Source organism: Pleurodeles waltl, chromosome 6 (genome assembly GCF_031143425.1).
Source record: "Pleurodeles waltl isolate 20211129_DDA chromosome 6, aPleWal1.hap1.20221129, whole genome shotgun sequence".
Classification (NCBI taxonomy): domain Eukaryota; kingdom Metazoa; phylum Chordata; class Amphibia; order Caudata; family Salamandridae; genus Pleurodeles; species Pleurodeles waltl.
The window spans coordinates 172,244,427-172,261,638 of NC_090445.1; the positions used below are offsets into that span (position 1 = coordinate 172,244,427).

Sequence of the window (17,212 nt, forward strand, 5' to 3'; positions counted from 1 at the left end):
TAGTCAGATGACCTTAGTACATGCATTGGTTTCCACAACTACTGGTTTGCACATCCACGATTAGCAGGGATACAGAAGGTCATGCATTGGTTCCCACAACCATTGGTTTGCACATCCACAATTAGTGGAGACACTGTGAATCTGCAGAGCTTATGTTTGTTCCTCTTCCCTGGAGAAGCAGTTCATAAGAATTCGCACACCAAAGCAGATATCGCTTCATTAGCAATAATGAAAGTTCTCCACCTTGCCTCCTTAGGACACAAAACACAAAAAAAATGTGTTCACTGTGTCTATGAGCCTCCTCATTAATGAACCCACATCACAGTCCACTTTGTGGAAACATGTTCCTGGAAAGGGTCCTACAGTGCACATAGTCACGTCATGGCGTTGTTTATAATATTATAATTCTCTGCTTTGCTTTACTGTGGTAGAAGACATATGTCAACTTATTGACTTCTATCACCAGGTCATACAGCTACTTATTTTGCAGACCTAAGACTTATGCAGCCTAGGCTTAGCAGGGTAGTAAACATAACTTCTTTAACATGATGTATTAATGGGTGCAGATAGATGTTTTACTTGCTTAGCAAATTGTGCTTCATAGTTATTAGAATGAAATTTCAAAAGGTACCCATCTAGTACATGTAGAAAAATAACTTTAAGTCCCAGTGGAATTAAAAAAAACAAAATGAATGAAGGGACACTTAGGCCCTCATGACGAGTTTGGCAGGTGGCAGAGACTGCCCGCTAAACTCTTCCCGCCTTCAGACTGCCTGTGCAGCCTGTGGACTGCCTATTAGAAGTTCACTGCAAGGCCGGCGAGTGGAAACAGTGTTTTCGCCCTCTAGCCCTGCGGTGTACAGGTCCTTAACATTGACACTGGCTCCTAATGGAGCCGGCGCTAATGTGGCGGTGCGGCGGGTGCAGCAGCACCTGCCGCACATTCCACTGCCCAGAAATTCGGGCTTTGCAATGCACGACGGGGCTGTGCATGGGGGCCCCTGCACTGCCCATGCCAGTTGCATGGGCTGTGCAGGGGCCCCCCATGGCCCCCGTTCCCCCTCATTTGACCAGCCTTTCCATGGTGGTGTAAACCGCCATGGAAAGGCTGGTGGTATGGGGACTCGTAATCCAAACCACTGGAACCGCCAGGCTGCCGGCTTGCAGCAGCCTGGCGGTGTTGGTGGTCCGACCGTGGCAGCTTCGCCACGGTCATAATGTGGCGTTCCCACAGCCAGCCTGTTGGAGTTGGGACCGTCACTGCGAGTCTGGCGGTCATGCCACCTCCAGACTCATAATGAGGGCCTTTTTCGAAATATGTCCTTAAACAGGTGCTATGTACACAGCGGTAAGTAGAATTCCTGTCGCCAGTAAATAGGATAAACGGTTAATTGAAAGAAAGCGGAAAGTGAAAATTTTGTCTAATGTTGATGTCCTGGTAAGATTTGTTTATGTTAATGAAAGATCTCCTGCTTTGCTTTCTCAGGTATTTGTGAAAGTATCCATGGTTGTGGATTGCAAAAGATTCCCAGGAGACTTCAAGAACTATGTGAGAAGTTTACAGAAGCATCACAAAGATGTTGAGTTTCGTTTTATTGGGAAAAATGAGTTTTGCTCCATCGAAGGAGCATACACAAACCTACTATCGATCAGTAATGCTATTTTGAAATCTATGGACCACAGCCATGCAAATGAAAAAGAAACTCAGTCATCAGCAAGACAAGGCAACGGCCAGAGCAAAACAAACACAATGAAGGATTCTACAGGCTTGAAGCAAGAAGTCAACTCTTTAATGCTACAATCCAAGTCGACCAATCAGAGTCTTAATTATGGTTCCGAGTCTGAAGGCTACAGTCGTAGCTTTGAGAATAAAAGTCAGAGGTTGGCTGACAGTGATGACATAAAAACTTCGGCAAGTCTTCCGGTCAATGAAAATAATGTCAATCATTTAGATGACTTCTCACTGGTGATGGATTCAGACATCTACAAGTACATACATACATTTAAAAAGACTGAGTACCAGAGAATATTACATCACTATAAAATTGAAGCAGTGGATGTCAGTAATGATGATATCACAACCCTGTACCTGCAGACTGGCTCACAAATGAGAGGTGGTATCGAAACTTTGACTGAAGCGCACTTTGAGCTTTTGAAACTCTACATGGATCTTGAAATAAGCCTACGGAAGGAGCAAGTAAGCAAAACTGATATCAGATGTGATCTTAAAACTCTAGAGACATTGCCCACTGAGCTGCAAAGAATGTGCCCTTTGCTTCTGTGCCATGAAGATGAAAATAACTTTTATTTCATAGGTAACGTAGTCGATGTTTCGCAGGCCAAGCAATACATTCAAGAACTACAGATCACCACCACATTAAAATATCCTTTGACAGCACCAGATCCATTGTTAAGTACTTCAGCTGTGGGTCGCCAAAGAATCAATTCTGGTGGGCTTTTAGATCCTAAACAGTATACACCAAGGCAAAGTAGTTCCACAAAGCTTGAATCCAAGAGTGAACAGAGATTAGCTGCAAATTTTAGCGTTCCAAAAACCTCTTCCCTAGATAAGTCATACCTGTTGGACAGAGATGTCAAGATGGAGCAGAAATATTCTTTTGGTGACAAATGTGGACAGTTTGACACTCAGCAACATCTGAGCACCAGTGAACATCAGTCATCTTTAAGTAGCATGTCCACCACTACAGAAATGAAGGCTACCACTAGGCAAGCAGCAAGTGATCTGAAATGTTCGAAAGATGGAGACAGAAGTATGAGCTCCCCTTATTCCAAGAGGTTTGACAGCTTGCCTCTAGTTGGCAGAGATAAAGATATTCTTCAGAGCACTAAAAAATCAGAACATGTTGGTCCAATGAAAGTGTACTCTCACAGTAGTCTATCAAGTTCACTAGCAGGATTGAGTCTTTTGGATACCACAAAGACAGCTGCATTTGTGGACCATAAGCCTTCTCAATATGGAAGCACACGTAGGAGATCAAATAGTTTCTCTGCTCCTAAAACAAAGGAAACTGATATAGCTGGCACACATTCTAATACAATGATGCCTGAATTCAAGGATCATGATACAGAAAAGAGTTATCAGGTTTTCGATGCTGAAATCTCGGTGGACAATTGGATTTGGGCTTATGTAAAAGATGTGTACCATTCATACATCACAGAAATCTGCAGTCAGGGCGAAGTCCAGATTAGTGAGAACAAGGCAAAAGACATTACAGTGCTGAAACTCAGCTCTGTAGATAAAACAAAGGTAGATGTTGCCAAGCTGCACCTTGAGTCTCTCTACCACAAAAAGAGCACAGATCTTGTGTATCGTTTTTTCAATTATCACCAGCTTGGTGTGGAAGGACCAGGTGATGAGACTTTGACTGAGTGGTGCCATGTCTTTCAGAGCTGCTCTGATAAAGTTAGGGTGTCCAGGGACCAGAGTAAGTTACATCTGATATATCCCAAGGACATTCATTCAAAGATAAGTGAGAAGTACAACAATTTGTTTGAGAAAGAAATTAGGCTGCTAGACCTGCCTTCCATGCTTAAGGTGACTGACGACTATATGACAAAAGAGCGTTGTGGTCAAATCGAGAATGTGTTAGCGAGAGATATCTTACCAAGTTCTAATAATAATAATAACTATGATTTACAACATAATTCAGATTTCCATACAGGCAAATCAGAACTCTTCTCAGATGTTGTGAATGTTGAGCAGTCCAAAGAACTGGAAACGATGGAAGAGCTGAATTCTAATGTTCAGTGGAGCCCAGACATTGCCAGAAATAATGGTCATCTACAGACATTGGATGTACATAAGAACATGAGCTGTCAAAGTAAATCACAGATGCATGCAGACTTTGTACTCGAGAATGTGGCTGATGTGCGTAGTAATTACCGTAAACAAGCAGATTTCTCTCATCAAAAACGTTTAGAACAGGAAATAGCAGCTGACACCCATTCTTTGGTAGATGGTCTTATGACTGACAAACAGGTGACAGATGCAGTAAATTTGAAGAGCCCTCTTCCTGATAAATTTCAGCTGATGACAAACATTACTGAGGGTGGTGCTAAAGATGACCCTGAATCCCATCCTTTGCCCTTCTCCGTTGCCCCACAGTCGTTACCAGTAGGTTTCTATGGTACCCAACAGAATTATTCTCCCTTAAAGGCAGCAAATGAACAGTCAACAGTTGGTTCCACACTGGTACCAGATGGTCAGACTCAGCAGGAAAATCTTGGTACTGTGTCAGATGGTTCCACCACTAAGACTCACTCAAGACGTTTGAGTGTTGACCACCAAATTGATCAAAGCAGAGCTGCAAAATGTGAGCAGTGCAAAAAAGAAAACACAAGTCTGCAAAAAAGCCATTGTGGTCACAATTTGTGCAGGAATTGTTACTCATCATCAGAGACCTGCCATGTGTGCCTCAGTCTTTCCTCGACCAACTCGGAGAGTGTGATCAAAGGAACAATGACATGCACAACTATGGCCACGAGTTTACCCGGTTATAACAATGACCCGTCTTTGAAAATCATATATGATATGTCAGATGGCATACAAGGGGTGAGTAATGCAATATAACTTGAGCACCGTTTGTGCTTTTATTTATTTCAGAAAATGGGATGTGGTTTATATATATATATATGGTAAAGACCTTAGGGGAACCGTCTTTATTATTTCAAAGTTGTGGATGTAACTGATTTCTAATGATGAACACACAGAATAATGGCATCTCCAGTTTTCACATGTATATTCTGTTGTGTAAATGTGTGATACTTAAATTGTACCTTTCTTCTTGAATTACACCTATGAAATTAGGGTAATACAAATAAACAAAAGAATTGGCTATAATCATGTGGGCATGTTTCCAACAAACTATGCACGTGGGATTAATGTACGTATGAATATGGCATTTCTGTAGGGAAACCTAACCAAAAGGCAGCAGATTGCTGTTTGAATGAATGACATATTTGCTAAGCGCATGGCTACTCAGAAAGAGTGCCCTACACTATGCAGAGAATAAGAAAGACAAAGGTGTGCTGAAAACTAAAGTGTGAAAAGCCAAGTCTTAAATTTCTTTCTAAAAGCCCCATTGCTTTTGTTTTGTCGCAGTTCTCCTGGGAGTCTATAACAGGCCTGAGATCAAAGGAGGGAGAAAGTTCTGTATCCTGATTTTGTTAGGTGGACCCTAGGTGTTATGACCAAATGGCTGCAGGATGAGTGCAGGTTTCTCTTGGGCAAGTAGTGGTGTATTCTGGGGGACAGATAACCCGGACCAGAGTGATGCATTGCTCTATGTATTAGGAGAAGTATCTTAAATAAGATACGCTTATTCACAGGGAGCCAGTGCAGGTTTCCCAAATGTGGCAAAACATAGACTCAAAAAATTGTGCACCAGGTGAGCTGCTGCATTTTGGACTGTTTACAGTTTCCTCATAAAATACTATGGGAGATCTGCATAAAGGACATTGGCATTGCCCAGACTGGACAACATCAGTGCTTGTATCACTGTTATTCTCATTGGTACAGAAAGGAAATGCAATTTGTTTTGCTGAGCGCAAAAGACCAAAACACGTGGCAACTACTGGATTGATTTGGTTGTGCATGTTCATATGTTTGTTGAACATAACTCCCCTTTTTTTTACTGAATCCACTTGCAGGTTTGGCAGAAAAGGCCTGTATGGCCAATGTGCTTGGAAGTTGAACTTGGAATTAAAGCCAAAACTAAGAACCTCCGTCTTATTGGTATTGCATTTGAGTTGGTTAGTTTCCATCCAATGAAACAATAGGGTTGAAGATCCAAGGCAATTATCTCTCCTTTCTTGATGAAGACAATTTGAGTATCATATTATCTTGGCCTCAAAAGATGATTAGATGTTAAACATCGTTGGACTATGGGCCAAGCGCTGAGGCACTCCCACAGAGATACAACTGTTGCCAGACGAAAAAAGGAGGTAGATGGACTTCCTGGTCTCTGTCTGCTGGAAAGGATTTTTGCCACTTCAGCGCAGTATCTCTGATGCCAGTATCTCTGATGCCTATATCATGAAGGTGAGCAAGCAGTCTGGAATGAGGGACCGTGTCAAAAGCAGCTGTACATGGTCAAAGAGAAGCATGCATTCAGCTAGTAATAGGAGAGGTAGTTGAGTTATGTATGGTTAATTAACTGTGATGAGTTATTTGAAGAAGTGAGTCTTCATCTCTTTTTTGAATTGGAGCAGTACTGTTGCAGTCCTGATGGATACGGGGTTGTTGTTCCAGATCCTGGATGCATTGATGGAAAAGGCCTGTTGTCTTTTTTCTTTTATGCACTTCTTAGTCTGCAGTGTGATGGTGCCCTGGCTGTGGGTGTGCTGAGAACCATCAGGGCTTGTGAGCTTGTCTGCATGATAACCGGGGGTGCTCGTTGCTGGCTTTGTGTATGATGCAGTTGGTTTTTGAAGATGAGGCAGGCTAGCAGGGGGAACTGGTGAGGTTCCATCAGGATGAGGTGATGTGGTTATATTTCTTCAGGCCCTGGAGGAGGCATGCTGCTGCCTTTACAATGCTCTTATTTCATCAAGTTGTACCAAATGATAAAGCATTTGGCACCAGGCATAGTTTTAGTATTTCAGAAGGAGTGAGTCTTAACTGTTTCTGAAGCTCATAAGGCCCCATCTTTTCTCCAGAGATCAGTCTTTTCACGAATTTCGTGCCCACTCACGATGGCCTTTTAGCTCTGCGGTATGGCAGGAGGGATGCCATGTGTAATGCTGGAGAAGCAGAAATTCAGCAGCTCAAAAATACATGCACTGGCTCTGACTGGCTGTTGTGTGTCTTCATCTGCACTCCTCTGGGACCTGTAATGCGACAGGGAGCAAATGTAATAGCCCCTTGTTTTGAGGGAGTGTCTCCTGTTGGGTTGCACTTGGCGCAAACATGCACATAATATGGAGCTATTACATGGGAACGTCTTCCTCAATGTCTTTTTATGTGCTCAGCATATTTTAAATTCCTATCTGTCTTGACAAAGTGAGCTGGTGCTTAGACTGCTACAGCAGATTTAGGAACCAAAACTCCTCTGGCTTCTTGGAACACTTCTTTCAACCACTGGTACCTTTATGAAGCTTTTGACATTGTAGAAGAGCCATTATCACAGCAGTCCATGCAATTCAAAGATCACCGGGCTCCTGTCTTCAAGAATGACTGAAGCATGTAGGCAAGCAGAATCACGTGGCAACCGTTTCTAAATGTACAAATGCCATGCCATTCTCCATGTTGATCAGATTTATTTCTGTGTAGCAGCGATCGTCTTTTACCAGGGAGGTCTTTTGCTAGGGAGGTCCAAGCCTAGCACCCAGGCTTTAGAGGAGGAATTCACAGAATAGCTGTTCTTGAGAGATCATACACTTGTTAACAGTTGTCTAGTAGTGGTAAATCTTTATCTGCAGTGTGAAAATACATTCTTCCACCAGTACAGTTTGGCAGGGTACTATACGGACATCTCTACAATAGTAACAAACTAACCTACACCTTCTACAGTGAGTAGCAATTTTGGCTAGAGAAGCTGGTTCTTGATCAGCTTGTTTCGGGGCAATACCAGACTGCTTGTTCAGGCTCACCAAAAGTTCTGCACAGATCTCTTGGTTTCTGTCTAACATCCTGGTCCAATTCCTCTCAGTTTATTGGATGCCTTTCCTAGGACAGGAGGGGAATGAAAAATGTTACATCACAAATTAATAATAAACATGTTTGTGAATTCTGTGCACCTCCATTACCCTACCATCAACCAGGACATCCTCTTCTTTCGGTCCCTTGCCTCTGCTGAGAGTGCTACATCCTTGCACGGCAGCTTCGACAAAGTTTTATGCAAAAGCAGAGTACTTTTGTTTTCTTTGAATTGTTATCTTTTTCTTAATTGTTTTAGTCCTATGAGTGCCATCTTCACCACTTACATCACTCACCTTCCATGTGTGCTGCATTCTTTGAGGAGGGCAGTTCCTGAATGCCACAGTATTTGGAAATTAGCTCTTATGTGCGTATATTCAGTCTCTGAATCCCCATGTTTATTTGCAGTTGATACAGCTCCCTTTCAGTTAAGACCTTTAACATCTAAATACACTTGAGTTCTGACATCTGGAGCTCGAGACCTCTGGCAGAATCAGGACTTCCTAGCACAAAAGCTGGATGTAAGCAAGCCATTTTCACTCCAACTCCATCCCAGGTGGTTTGTTTTTCTTGGATACCTACTCCTGAGCAAGTAGCCCTCAGATCTTGCAGTAGAGCACCTTTGCTTGGTTGACTAGGGACATTTGCAAGGTATAGTAACATATTTTCACTGTCAAACATGACATTGTTTCCCAGTGGCTAAACATGGTTGCTCCCACCGTAATGGTTTAGCCCAAAGATGCTTGTAAAGGCGACTTTTGATTCGTCAGTCTTGCTGATGGACAGGCCATGATAAGAATTGAGATTTTCCTAGCCTTGGTGTCTGAAAGACTAGATTTTATTAAAGACACAGAGGTGAGTATTAGGCAGTCTTTTCTTGCTTTAATCTTTACAGTAGCCAAGAAGGAAATTACATTTCCCAAGAAAAAAGTGATAAACTACAAAGTGACATCACAATGGGAACAACCAATGGGACGTCGAGTATAACTATTAGTATATTGACTGCGAACAACAAGTCCTCTTTTCTTGATGCAAGAATTAAAGAGGAGAATAAGTAACAAACAAAACAGCATAAAAAATAGTCATCATAGTGAAAAGGTCCATAAAGCAGTCTTGAAACTGGCGAGAGTAGAAACGATTCCAGGAAGAAGATCAGTTCAGGAAGGATTCCTGTTCTGATGGAAGACTAGGTGGAATCAGTGCTAGGAGAGGGAGTTGGAAGCGAAATAGAAGAAACAGGGATGGGTTAATAAAAGTGGTGGGATAATACTCTCCTCCATGTCTTTAATAAAATCTAGCCTTTCAGATACCAAGCCTAGGAAAATCTCAATTTGATTACAAGACCGGAGGCTCATATTATGCATGTTCAAAGCATAGAAACAACAGAATCAGAAACATGTGAAATTGGTTTACAATAAAAAGTTCTAAACGTGTTTTCATTAGACCAATCTGCAGACTTGAGAATATCCTGCAATGAGGCCCCAGCCCAGAAAGCCCGAGAGGCCATAGCCCATCCAGCAGAATGGGCTCCAAAGGAGTCTACGTTGATCCCCGCTAAAGACATGATCCATTTGACCCAATGGGCTAAGGTAGGGGAAGAAACAGGTTTAGGAGGTTTTTGGAAAAAAATGAGTAATTGGGAAGCCGAGGATGATCTCAAATCTGCAGTACGACCCACATAATTCTTTAAACAATTTCCAACACACAATTTGGTTTGAGAGGGAAAAAACGGGTAATGAACAGAAGCCAGGTTAGTTTTAGTACATCTCCGAACCTGAAAAGAAGCACCCAAAGGAGAGAAGAAAAAGGAGGTAACATCCAATGCTTTAACATCTGAAATGCGCTTTAGAGCTATCCAACAGAAAAGCATAGTCAATTTTGCAGAAAGTTGCTTAAGGGAAAGGAATGTATCCTCTGGCCTGGCAGTGGAAAATGTTAACACCAAATTAACATCCCATATTGTGTTATATTTAGGAGATTGAGGAAAAACATATCTTACTCCCTTTAAAAGTTGACAAATGAGAGGATGCTCACCAGTCGGCCTGCCATTGACTCTATAATGTTCAGCTGAAATGGCTGATCTGTAAGTATTAATAGTGTGGTAGGCTTTACCCTGTGAAGCCAAGGAAGCAAGGAAATTCACAACCAACACTACATCAGGTGAAAAGGGATCTGAATTCTTGTCCATACACCAGCTGCACTAAGCGGCCCTTGCAGATTTAAAGGCTCTGGTGGTACCAGGGGCTCTAGATTGTTGGATCAGTTTGAGAGCATCCTCCGAAATTCCTGAGGTTCTCCAGGACGACCCGAAATCTTCCCAGCAATGAGAAACAGGGAGTTGTTGAGGACCATGTGGTGCTGCTCACCCCGGGGATCCAGCAGTAAGTTGGGGAAATGAGGAAGCCAGACCAGACGGTCGGCTGCCAATTCTAACAGCGTTGGGTACCCAGGTTGTGCTTGGCAAAAGGTTGCTATGAGAACCAGTGTAGACTGCTGCCTGCGTGCATGTGCAAGGACTTGAGGAATTAGAAGGAAAAGAGGAAAAGCATAAAGAAGAGATATCGGCCAGATCTGGAGGAAAGCATCTGTGGCTAGGGCCTGTGGATCCGGTCTCCAGCTGAAGAAGGAAGGAAGGTGGGGATTGAGACGCGAAGCACAAAGATCTATGGACATGTTGCCAAAGATGGAAATAAGACGATTGAACACTGAAGGGTGCAGTTGCCAATCGCTGGAATCCTGAAGATGTCTGGAGTACCAGTCTGCCACTGTATTCACATTTCCTGGTAGGTAAACTCTCTTGACTGAGATGTTTCGAGGGAGACAGTATTCCCAAAGATGCTTTGCCAGGCTTGATAAAATCTTGGACCTGGTTGGTGCCTCCTAGATGGTTGATATACCTGACAGCGGCTAGGTTGTCCATCCTGAGAAGAATGGTGCAACTTACTCTTTCTTTTGTAAAGGATCGGATGGCAAAGGAACCTGCAAGCATCTCTAAACTGTTTATGTGCAAGAACAATTCCTTCTGAGACCATGCGCCTCCAGTCGAGAACTGACTACACCATGCTCCCCAGCCAGTCCGACTTGCATCAGATTCTAATACAAGATCTGGGGCAGCAGAGAAGATAGTTCTCCCGTTCCAGGCGTCTAAGTGAGTTAGCCACCACAGTAGTTCTTCTGTGGACTCGGGGTCTAGAGCAAGTGGATCGGAATAGGCAAGACCCTTGTGAAGATGTCGAATCTTTAACCGCAGGAGAGAGCGATAATGCAGAGGACCTGGAAAGATAGCCTCAATTGAGGAAGCAAGAAGTCCCACCAGACGAGCTAGAGTTCTGATAGAGATGTGAGGGAGAGATAAAGATTGATGAATTTCCTTCTTGATCAGAGAGACCTTGTGTTAGGGAAGTTGAAAAATAGAAAGAGTAGTGTCTATGAGAAAACTGAGGAACTCCAGCTTTTGAGCTGGAACAATGGCAGATTTTTGAAAATTGATGAGAAATCCTAATTTGAGGAGAAGATTTTGACAAAGATGTAACTGGGAAAAAAGACGATCTCTGTCCTGTGCCATAAGGAGGAAGTCATCTAGATAGAGGATCAGACGGACACCGCAAGGTCAGAGGAAAGCTGCTACTGGCTTGAGAATCTTGGTAAAACACCAAGGGGCCGAGGAGAGGCCGAAAGGAAGAACTTTGTACTGGCAAAAATAATCTTCCCATTGAAATTGGAGATGCTTCCTGTGAGAGGGATGAATTGGTACGGTAAGGTAAGCATCTTGAAGATCTAATCTGACCAACCAATCGTTTTGCAGTAAAATATCCCTGAGATGGAGAATCTTGAAATGGCGATAAATTACAAAATTGTTGAAGTTTTTGAGGTTCAGAACAAGCCGAACCTTCTGGTTTGTCTTTTGAACCAAGACGATGGTGCTGAGAAAACCTGAAGAGTCGAACGAGACTGGCTCTATCGCCTCTTTGGAGAGGAGGGACTGAATCTCGCTGTGGAGGAGCTGGTGTTGGTCTTGAGAGAAAGCAAGGGGAAGAGGGAAACAGGACTGAATTGGGGGTTGATACAATTCTAAGAGTTAACCCTGAATAGACTGAATCACCCAGGGATCTGACGTGAGAAGCAACCATGAATCTACAAACAAGGCCAGTCTGCCTCCTACTGGAGGTAGACCAGAATTGAAAACACTTACCGGAAAGTTGTTCTCCTTTGTTGGAATAACCTCTGCTCCGGTACCCTCTTAAGCTGCGGGGGTAGAAATGCGGCTTTTATCCTGAGTAGGAATCAGGCTGGTTCTGCTGATTGTAAGAGTCTTGGTTGGGGTATGGACCCCTGAGGGCGCAGCCGGCAAAGCAACTCCTGCCTTTGCTGGCCCTGGAGAGAACCTGTAGCGAAAAAAATCTTCTTTAGCGAAAGATGGGCCTTATCCAGAGTGGCAAAGGTAGAGACATATTTGCCCAACTCTTTGATGAAAGAATCTCCGAATAATAAACATTTAGCCGAAGGACCCTCTTCCTTGGAGCTTCGGGTCAATCTTTAGTAGGAGACTTTTCCTTCTTTCAATAGACAATTGAGTGTTCGCATTACCAAGCATGCAAATAGCACGTTGTGCCCAATTAGAAAGTACTACAGGGTCTATTGGTGACTGTTCCATTTTGGCCTCTTCTGCCAAATCAAAAATCCTAGCGAGAGGACACACCAAGTCGAACAGTTTATCCTGGCAACAAGACCAAGCTCTATCCACACCCTTTTTAGGATATTTTCCGAATTTGGTAAAAAACATGAGCATGTTTGGGTCAATAACAGGGGTAGCAGTGACGTTGCTAGGTAATGATGGACAGGGCACTCAGACTTTAATTTATTTCTGGTATTCAATTGAATGGCGTAAATAAAAGGAAACAATCTGCGACATGGTCAGCAGGAAACCATTCCTTAGAATTAGGATGTACCATGAAGGAAGGGTCGAACATAGGTTCACCAGAATGGTCTACTAAAACCTGAGACACAGGGTGAGCGACACCACTGTCAGCAGGAGAAATGTTCTGCCTTTTCTCCCCAGGCCCATAAACATATGGATCCATAGATCCGTCCAAATCATCTGTATGACTAAGAGAGTCATCATCATCAGTGTCTCTCAATTGTATAATGTGGAAGGTGGAGGAAGGGGGTCCCGACTTAGAAACCTCTCGGGTGGGAGGACCAAAAGAAACAGAAACGCCTTTAGAGGGCCCAGGAAGGGTGGCCACACGTTTCTTGCTTTTCGCAGAAGACACATAATTGGCAGAAATCATTTTATACAAGGAGGCTTCTAAGTTCTTAGACATGTCTGACATAGAAACAGATACAGCCTGTTAGAGTCTTTAATAAAAGACTTTAAAGTTTCCTTAGAAAATTGAGACTCCTCTCCCTCAGAGATACTGAGAAGGAGAAGAACAGTCAAAATATATAAAAGTGTTGAAGTAAACTGGCAAACTAACTTGAGCCAGCAAAAAAGGGGTTAAAAAATGAAACTGAGAGAGAGGGGAGTGGCCTGAAGAGGTAGGCGTGTAAATAAACAAAACAGAGTCCTACCGCTATGAAGGAGGAGGCGGTAACCCAGTGAGACCACTCCCAGAGAGAAGTCGGAAAGGGAAAAGGAAACAAAACAAAACTCTGCGTCATAGAAACGCGACCGGAGTGAAGAGCGGTCAAAGCAGAGGAAATCCTGACAACCAGCACAATTAGACGACCGCCCAGCGCGTCTCCAACGGCTAAATGATGACTGTTACGAGACTCGCTGCAACAGGAGTAAAACGAGCCTGCGAGTGAAATGAGTGAAGATTCTATATTAAAAGTATGCCACACAATACTAGCAGAAACATGAATAAAAGGCAAATATTATCAACTATAAATGATGAAAAACAGTGAAAGTACTTATCTTGACCGCGAACAGCAAGAAAAGAGGACTTGTTGTTCACAGTCAATATAATAATAGTTATACTCTATGTCCCATTGGTTGTTCCCATTGTGATGTCACTTTGTAGTTTATCATTTTTTTCTTGGGAAATGTACTTTCTTTCTTGGCTGCTGTAAAGATTAAAGCAAGAAAAAAACTGCATAATATGAGCCTGAGGTCTTGGAATAAAATTGCATAATAGCATGCTCTTCATGGCTGCTAATGCATGCAAGGGCAACAGAATTGTCATTACTAAAAAACTAGATGGACACAAAGTACGATATTTTTTGCCTTCAGGAAGTCTTACACTGGGCACAAATTTACCAAAAGCATGCAGACTCACTAAGCATAGGAGGACAGTGGCTGATGTACTTCCAGCTCTAGAGACGTGGAAGGGTATTTCTTCCCAGGGATGGCTGGAATTCCTCTTGGTCAGAGACAGTTGCAGTCATCCTGACCTTTCATTATGTCTGAGGAGCTGGTCTCCGAAACACAGTCCCAACCCCTCATGCCTGGCATTTTGCAGTGGTACAGTCCCGGACTAATGGTCCCTCCCTTCTGTTGTTACTGCCAACTCTGTTGGGGGAAGAGTTGGTAGCTCAGTAATTCTCTCATCCTAAGCAGTTGGTCTGTGGTTGCCTTAGTCTCTACCAGAGAAATGCTGAGAGTGCCGTTGAGAGAGTGAGCCCAAACAGAAAATAAGGATCAGAGAGTTGACCAAGAGAGAGGAGCACATGATAGAACATAGCAGTAAAGGTAGAGAAGAGAGTTAGTGAGAAAAGAGTAATGTATTGGGAGAGATGAAGTAGATGGAAAAGGGGTAGAAAGAAAGTTGAGATGTGAGGTCGTTAATGAATGGTCAGTTAAATTGAGACAGATGGTGATCTGTACAGAAGAGGTACTGAGAAAGATGGGAGGTAGATGTGGAGAGCGTGGAAATGTAAAATAGGATGAATTAGAGAATGTGGTAGACGAGTTAGAGAGAAGTGAGGTAAACTGATATGACGCTAACAGAGAGGTGGCATACGTGATGGAGAAATAAGGGGACAGAAGTAATGGAAACAGATGTGAAGTGCAAAGAGAGAAGAAGAGGTATAAAAGGTTAAGATTGATTAGAGACGTACAGAAATAGAGTTAGGCACTCAGAGTGGTTAAGAATGGTGGGTTCATGAGAGAGGGGTAAGGGAGCAGGGGGAGGGAAAAGTTTATTTCTGATATAGGGGTTTGATAGACAAGGTGAGGCAGAGTGAATAGGGGAAGGTACATAGAGATGTAGAGCTAGGTTGAGAGAACGAGAGGTAAATATGAAGGGGTGCGGTATAAGTTGAGAGGTGAAGTAAATAGAGAGACAGAAATAGAGCTGGATAGAAAAATTGAGGCAGAGAGAGGGGTAGCTAGAGAACTGAAGTATAGATAAGGCAGTGATTTAGTGGTTGGTGGGTTACAGAGAGGGTTAAATAGAGATGGTATCAGAATAAGGGTAGTGATTTAGTGATTGGTGTGGTAGAGAGAGACAGATTGACCAAGATGGAGAAAGAGAAAGATAAATGAGAGATAGTGTGTTAGAGAAAGAGGCAAGATAGCCGGAGGTAGTTAAGAGTAAGTTAGAGGGAGGTAGATAGAGAGGTAGATAGTGAAGCAGATAGTTTGAGTGGTTTTCAAGGTATGGAGAGAGGCATCACAGTAAGAGGTAGGTAAGAGAAAGAGCAGTAGATTAATAAGTAGTGGGTGATGAGTTAGAGACAGTCCGATCTAGAGGTAGGTGGAAAGAGCGAGAGAGGTTGAGCTAAAAAGAAGATAGAGAGAGCTTTTGTGTATCCCGGTTACTTCATCAGCAGGCTTCTTGAAAAGTGAGGATCCTTACCATTGTTGCCTATGCCTGAAAACGTCTTAAGAGAAAATATTTCACAAAATCCATTAAAAAATTCAGTAGCTTTGTTAATGTTTGTTTTCTTTGCTATGCAATTTTTTCCCTCCAGTTCCCTTCCCATTATGCTGTGTGAGAGGGATGACTGGAGATAATGTTTTGTGAACCCAGCGAGAGATAGTCTGCCAAGTGCCATGCATCTTGTATTAGGCTAACGCATTATCTCCTCTGCATCACCTCAAGGTCTCCAATCAGCTTGGCAAAGGTGATGATGCGTTTTCACGAAAGTGCTTGTGACCAGGTGCGCAAAGGGCCAGTTCCCAGAATGAAAGACCAAGATACTGCTAATTCAATCTCAAGCTGCACAATAGACGCCTTGTAAAAATACTGTGGTTGGTGGGTAAGAATTGCTTCTCCCATGCAGAGTCCAGTCTACTTGGAGCTGTGATAGGCTATCACCAGACCCAACGTGACCACTGGATGAATAGCTGGTGGACTGCCAAAGGCACCAAACTTGCCTAGGGGCAGCACCTGCATACTTGCCAAATTTCTGTGACCTTAAAGAAGTATAATTTTTCTGCCTTCAGATCTGTGATGACATCACAGCAAATTAAATCAGGCGGCCTTATTTCGGATGATGATGTCGTAGGCAGTAATTTCAAATGCAGTTGGACTCAGATCATAGGGAATGAGAGTTTGGAGTTTGAACTAGGTGACATCATGTAAAATAAATTACAAGGGTGACTTTTGAGTACTCAGCTCAAGTCAGCCTTATCCTCACTTAACAAGTCGCGCCATCACAAACATGTTTATTTTACTTATGTATTTATTTGCAGTTTTATATTTCAGGATCCCAAGCGTATCGGGGAGCTTTGAAATGAACATTAGGACCCAATAGGTAAATTTAGCAACTGAAGATCAAAACTAGTGAGCAAATCAAGAGAAATAGAGATTAATTTTGTAAGTATTTCTTAATAAGCAGGTGTTTTAGGTTCCTTTTTTAGTCTCCTCAGGGGCATCCATTTCGGAACACTGGTGAAGTTTGTGATTAGTTCTCTTGCTGCTCAGGCAGCTGCCTTTGACCTCTTCACTGGTTAGTCTGCAGTTTCTTTAAAAACAAACAATGGCTTTTAAAAATCCATAGGCTGTGGTGTCACTGAGAAAGCAGGAGGCCGCGCCTTGATTCAGTAGGATTGCTAAGTATACACCTGAGCGACAACCGATGCAGGCTGCTGATCTGCTGTTCGGTCTGTTGCAGCTTCCCAACACCCCCAGCCTCTGGAGCGTATGCAGATGCATTTCACACATGCTGACTAACATGCATGCATTTTCCTCCACGCGTCAGGCCTGTCAGCTCCTGTGGTGCCACACGATGTCTGTCCCATTCACACGTTGTTTAAGAGCTTATATCACACAGTGAACCAGGGTGAGCTGGAAACCGCTTCACAGTGGAATGATTGTCCAGCTTGAACTAGTGGCTCTCAGCTGATTACGGCCAATAGGGGTTTTGTATCCTGCTTGGGACTCCGAGGGTTTTCGGGAAGGGTAGAGAGGTTGAAAAAAGGCGTGCCGTGCTGTAATGCATGTCCCTTTCCATATCTCGAACTCTTCACCCTCTCCAACCACCCCCCACCCCTCCAGGGCAGATAGACAAATCCAGGGCCACGCCTCCTCTCACAGGTAAAAATATGTTCAAGGTTGACAGATCTGCTGCGTTGCAGGGGTTAATGCCAGGCTCACGAAAATACACTTT

At 43.2% G+C, this 17,212-nt stretch overlaps 1 protein-coding gene across 1 annotated transcript in view; it reads left to right on the plus strand.

Annotated features, from left to right (window-relative positions):
* Positions 1-17,212, plus strand: part of LOC138299487 (uncharacterized) — a 154,507-nt gene that overhangs the window by 74,318 nt on the left and 62,977 nt on the right. The window contains exon 4 of the mRNA XM_069237758.1: positions 1,487-4,573. Coding sequence (XP_069093859.1) covers positions 1,487-4,573 — 3,087 coding nt within the window. The remainder of the gene's footprint in view (positions 1-1,486; positions 4,574-17,212) is intronic.